This window comes from Dryas octopetala, chromosome 8, assembly GCF_963921425.1.
Source record: "Dryas octopetala chromosome 8, drDryOcto1.1, whole genome shotgun sequence".
Classification (NCBI taxonomy): domain Eukaryota; kingdom Viridiplantae; phylum Streptophyta; class Magnoliopsida; order Rosales; family Rosaceae; genus Dryas; species Dryas octopetala.
This window is the reverse complement of record NC_141373.1, coordinates 14,883,723-14,889,882: the sequence shown is the minus strand read 5'-3', so window position 1 is coordinate 14,889,882 and position 6,160 is coordinate 14,883,723. Positions and strand designations below refer to the sequence as shown.

The following is a 6,160-nucleotide window of genomic DNA, read 5'->3' as shown; positions in this document are numbered from 1 at the left end:
AATTGAAACCCCAATTACTCTTAAATTTGTCAATTACCCAATTGAAACTTGAAAGTTTGAAACCCCAATTACTCAATTAGACTAATTTAGTCATCAAATATCACTACTAGGAAGTACCCCAATAGATATCACTAAAAATATATCGGTTTTAAAAAAATCGATATTGTCAAATTTTTTTATATCAGTTGGATTTTTAGTTTTCTAAAAATGATGTCTAAACACATTTATATATCACCAAGTTTACAAATTCGATATCTAAATTTTTGGGTAGAAATTAAAATTCTATGATAATCGATATCTAATCCATGAACTGATATTAATTAATTCAGCTAAAAATCAAATATACAAATTTTTTTGACAACTTAAATGTTTTGACTTAAGTTAGACCCGATACCCCCCCCCCCCTCTCAAACACTCCCTCTCACCCCGAGCTCTCTCTCTCTCTCTCTCACACCCGCAGCCCTCGCCGTTGCTGTGATTTTGCTTCAAATTCCCCCAGACCAGAATCCATGAGGTCTCTACCTCATCGATCCTGCTTCTCAAAAATTCCTAAAGGCTTGACAACTCTTCACTCGCAGACACATTCACTCAGACTCCATCAGACCAAACTCAGCTCCTTCTCTCTCACCCTCGCTCACTGAGACCAAACTCAGATCGACCAAACTCTCCTTCGATCTCTCAATCTCTATGTCTCTCTCCTTTCTCTTCCTCCTAAACACGATTCACTCATCCAAAATTGTAAAACCCCCAAATTCTAGGGTTTCACTTTCTCTCTCCGATGGAAGGCAACGACGAGACCTCGGGACCAATGATCAACGACGAGATCTATCACCCATCGTCCAACACCCACCGCCTAGTATCCATCGTCTAGCTTTTTGTGTAACACCCATCCAACTCCGACTCTGTTCTTCGAGAGCTCTCTCAGGTACTCTCTCTCGCTCTTGTATCTATTTAGGTTTTTTTTTTTTTTTTTGTATTGAATATCTTATTTCTTTCTCTCGCACTTCCCTCTAATTTTATTCTTTGGTTCCTTAGGTGAGCAGATGTCTGGTGTCTTATGTGGTCCTAGGCTAAGAGATCAATTTCAAGGATTCATTCTAAAGGATGGCTTAACAAGGTACCGGCCTATATATATATATCACTGTATGTGTGTGTGTGTGTGTACTTCAAGGTCGGCAATGATCCAATTTCCTTGTGCATTCACACCATGTATATTTGAATATTCTAATAAAAGTTATTTATTTCTTTGGTTGGATTAATATTGTTCTGTATTTGGGATTTTTTTTCTTAAAAAGGAATAGATTTGGCATCCAATATATCAATTATTATTCTAAATTCACATATTTTAAAATCAACTTCATAGCTTAACATTGTTTTGGGAGCATTTAGGATAATATTTATTTAACAAAAGTTCTAGACATTTAGCCAATGTTGAAAAAGGAGAAAAAAAAAAAAAACAGGTGGCAGGGTGGGATGTGGTGAGGATGAGGGCATAACCATATTCTTCACAGGGCAGGGACAGGAAATGCGATTCACGATCCTGATTAACTCTTTGCTGATCCCTAAGAATTGTTTCCATTAGATCTATTTTACTTCCTTGAACCATGATTTGCTTAATGCTTTCGTGTTAGAGGTATGCTTATCTTTTTTAATGGCTTTGTGCAGGCAACAATAATGATAAGTGGCTTATTCCACTGTCTTGGAAGACTGTGTATGGACCACTCCCAGATATGTCTCTCTTTTAGGCAGGATTCCTCTGATCTGAGGTATGATCTGCAAGGATGGAGTACCTCCTATTTCAGCTTCTTACCCTGACCTTTTTGTTTTCTTCAAGCTCCTTCTAATGATCTTTTTTTTTTTTGGCCTTAAGTTCCTTCAAAAGTTTAGTTTGGAAAGGGAATATGTATCAGCAGAATTGATTGGGATGAGAAATTGAATATGTACATTCTTCAGATACATATGAAAACAGAAAATATTCTATCCGGCTGTGGCTTTCCCATCCTTTTCAGCATTGTCAATATCCTTTACTTCTTGTGTTGAATACTTTCTCTATCTTTTTTATTGGTAGATTCTTTATAGGCAGGCTAAACAGGAGATGATGGCTTTGCTTCTCTGTAACACTGATTTGCTGATCTGCAATTAAGAAAATGCTTGAATAAGATTGGTTTTCTGTGGTGTTTAGCGTAATTTTGTCATTTTAAAACACTAGGGTAGCTGACTGTCAGCTATTAGCTTTTACAGTTTGGTTGAGAGTAGGATTTCTTACGAGGACAAAGCTATTTCTGCTATTATTTTCAATATAATCTTTTAACCCATGAATTAATACTAATTATAAGGAAAGTTACTTTCTTTAAAGTACTTAACTTATTTCTATATAATCTTTTAACCCATGAATTAATACTAATTATAAGGAAATTTACTTTCTTTAAAGTACGTTGCTCATTGTTTTCCCTGCTTGTTTGTGCTATTTTTGTGAATGGATTTTAGCTATTTTGTATATAAATAACAAATGCTCTTCAAGAACATACTATTTAATTTCAAGACTATGTCTAGGCTTCAATTTAGAGTATCCAATACTTGAAACCGAGACACCCATATAGAAGAGAAATAGTTTGTTGCTTCTTTGAGCTTTATTAGCTATTTCTTTTTTTGGATTTATTTAAGTTTTTAGACGTTTACTACTTTTCTGCAACTTTTATAAAAACTAGTAATAGACAACTGATTCACTTGGTCTTATTGGTTTAGTGGTTGAGTTTGCTAAGACGGGGTTTTGTCTAGGCTAGCTTTTGAATATGATATTGCAGTAAACTATTGCTATAACAAGTTTGATAATTGTCTCTATTTCTTTTGGGGGGAGGGGGGGAACTTTATGAGTACTAGGTTTTTGTTGGTTCTTTTTAGTATTTACGTTGGAGAACTATTCTGCTATAACATGTACCTATGGATGGGGATTGACTGAAATTAGCCATTGTGCTTAATTTGTTTTTATTGGTAAAGAGTTTCTTATACTTGAACCAAGTAGTTACTATTGTTTATTTGGATGGGATAAACAACAGTAGTTACTGTAAACTAAAGTTGTTTACTGTAGTTACTGAAATTTACACTTGTTCAAATTCGTTATAATGTTAGTACTTTGTGTGATTGGAGATGTTTCTTTCCTTCATTAAGTAGTTAAATATAGCTGATTTTCCTTCATAAGGTATTTAATTCGGATGCTTGCAGTAATTGTTAGTTAAGAACTTCATTTTTTTATCATTGTATGGATGCTTGCAGTCATTGTCAGTTGATGCTTCTTTCTTTTTTCCTATTCTCCTTTCTTAATAATCTATACAAATTTACAATGGTTCAAATTTGTTATAATGTTAGTACTTTGTGTGATTGGAGATGTTTCTTTCCTTCATTAGTAGTTAAATATAGCTAATTTTCCTTCATAAGGTATTTAATTCGGATTCTTGCAGTAATTGTTAGTTAAGTATACATTTTAATTTAATATTGATTTTAGGTTTTGTAAGATGTTAAAGGGAAATAGGTGGATAATTTAATATTGATTTTAGGTTGATTTTAGGTTAGTTAAATATACATTTTAATTTAATATTGATATATATCAGACCCGCTGCTGCAAGGTATTGAATGACTCCCCCCAATCCCATTCATCAGTGTCACCATTTTCAATTTAAAATAACAATCTTGATTCTTGTAGGCATTACTTGGTTATTCCTGTGGATCACATCCCAACTGTGAAGGATCTTCAAAGAACACCTCAAGACTACTCTTTGGGTAATCTAAATGTTGCTCAAGCTTAAATGATTCATGGTTCAACCAATGTGGGACTTTTTTCTTTGTTTTTTCATCATTATATGTATTAATCTTACACCCCATTGTTTTTCATTGTTGTTCAGTATGTCACATGTTAGAAGTGGGGAAAACTCTATTACAACGAGATGCACCTCAATGCCATCAGTACAGGTATTGCCCTGTTCTTGAAAGCTTTTATCTTTGTATTATTTTCTGATATGCAATTATGCACAATTAGATTGATTTTTGGGTGTGCAATTGTGCACAGTTAGATTGATTGTCAGAAGCTGTTCTCTTAGGTTGTTTCCTCTAGCGTTGCCTCTGCTGGAAATTATGTAAATTTGTATTACAACTTGATTCAGTTATTATGCTACTATTCTTGAATTCTTGTGGCACCGATTGCACCAACATTTGCTTCATAGCCCGTCCCTCTTGTTTCTTTAAGCCATTTGAATGCTTATTATGTACCATGGAAACGATGGATGTGAAATTGTGCCTTGGTGGTGAACACTGGATTGTTGACTGTCAAAGAATAAAAAACACTAGATTAGTTTCAATATTTATATTCTATCTGTCCTACTAACATGTCACCCATATTGCTTAATGCAAAGATGGGCTGGTTAAGAATGTGAATGTTCATAATTTCTGTAATTTGGGCTATACATTGACCAATTTGTCCTTTACATCTTCTATGGAAGATGTCTTTCTGTAATGATTTGAAGAGACCTAGGAAGTAGAAGATCAATACATGAGGTATTCAGCAGATTTTGATTCCTATATATCCACTTATACTTGTGAACCTAAAATGATTACACACAAAAAATTGAATAAATGAACTTGAATTAGAGTAGGCATGCATGCAGTATTCATCTGAAAAACAATTAGGTCAAAATAATCATTACTTGGTTTTTACTTACTTTGAACTAAGGTTCTGCAGATGAATTTGGTTATGAAAGACTTTTGAGTGTGATGTTATTATGTCCTTTTGACAGATTTGGCTTTCATCAGCCTCCATTTAATTCTGTTAACCATTTGCACCTTCATTGTTTGGCACTACCCTACATACTCAGGTAAGCTATTTTGGGGTTTACGATATGCCTGAGGTTTCTCTTACCTCAACTTGTTCATTGAAGTGACATACCTAATTACACTTGAACAGATGGAAATATATAAAATATATGTCTGTGGGATCATTTGGATTTCTTGAAGCTGAAAAGTTGCTGGAGAAGATAAAGCCTCTCTCACCAATTACTTCAAAAGTGTGATTTGAGTTATAAATTAGTAGTGAAACATGATACATTGGCTTTCCCTAGTTAGTGGGTAAACTATGTAAAACAGAAAAAAGCATATGTCATGTTAATCGTTATGGTGAATCATATATCATGGTTTGCTTACCCTTAGAATATGTATTGCTTCAAATTCTAATACAAGTATAAATATTTTTATTCTCTATTGATGCTTCTGTTTCAGTTTTGTGGTGCTTTATATTAAATTACTGTAAGTGTAAGTGATGCACATGAGAAATGCTAAGATTCCCTCTCTACAATTTCTCTGGAAATTGGATGTTGGAAATATTGTATGAGAATGTTGGATGAAATTGATGGAAGCATTTAAATTGCACAAATTGGATGGTGCATGTTCGAATTTTGATATCAAATATTTGACAGGAAAAACTGATATCTAACAATCCATTTTAATTTTGTTTTTTTTAATTAAAAAACATTTACAATATCCGTTCAACACTGATATCTAATGTCTTAAATCTGATATTTATACAGGCATATACATCGAAAAACAAAATAATAGCGATATCTAATATAATTTTTATATCACATGGTAGCTCAAAAATGATATTTAAAAGACTTATAATATCTGAAACAACGGACAAACAGATATCTAATCTATATAGATATATCGGTTTTATTTAAAACTCTGATGTGTTAACAATATTAAATATCGCTTTAATAAAAAAAGTGATGTAACAACTTACCAAACATAGCTTTTGCTGAGTTTACAATATCGAAAAATATAACCAAACCGATATATAATATACACTTTAATGTCAGTTTTTAAAAAACTAATGATATTGAAAGTACATTACATATCGGAATCCATTCATATAGATAGCGGAAACTTGAAAATTCGATATATATTATGTATTAACAATATCGGAAATTCAACAAATAGGATGTCTAAGTTTTTATAAACATCGGGTAAAAACCGATATTGAAAATAGGGTACATTAGATATCACGTCTGCCCTTATCGGTCGCAAACCTAATAGACATCAGTGTTCCACTGATCTCTAATGGGGTACTTCCTAGTAGTGTATTACCCCAATACCCCCAATTGAAACAACCGAGTAC

The 6,160-nt window shown here is 33.2% G+C and overlaps 1 protein-coding gene across 1 annotated transcript; it reads left to right on the top strand.

Moving 5' to 3' along the window:
* Positions 1-837: 837 nt before the first annotated feature.
* LOC147277514 (bifunctional adenosine 5'-phosphosulfate phosphorylase/adenylylsulfatase HINT4-like) lies at positions 838-5,135 on the top strand. Its single transcript, XM_086253516.1, has 7 exons — positions 838-925; positions 1,036-1,117; positions 1,666-1,766; positions 3,701-3,777; positions 3,900-3,966; positions 4,788-4,865; positions 4,955-5,135. Exons 3-7 carry the CDS (start codon positions 1,675-1,677, stop codon positions 5,058-5,060), a joined length of 420 nt encoding a protein of 139 aa, XP_086109642.1. The 5' UTR covers positions 838-925; positions 1,036-1,117; positions 1,666-1,674; the 3' UTR covers positions 5,061-5,135.
* Positions 5,136-6,160: the final 1,025 nt, after the last annotated feature.

Coding starts and splice junctions, on each gene's coding strand:
- LOC147277514 (XM_086253516.1), top strand. CDS start 1,675: ATGATAAGTGGCTTATTCCACTGTCTTGGAAGACTGTGTATGGACCAC. Junction 3,778..3,899: donor ACCTCAAGACTACTCTTTGG/GTAATCTAAATG, acceptor ATTGTTGTTCAG/TATGTCACATGTTAGAAGTG. Junction 4,866..4,954: donor GCACTACCCTACATACTCAG/GTAAGCTATTTT, acceptor ACACTTGAACAG/ATGGAAATATATAAAATATA.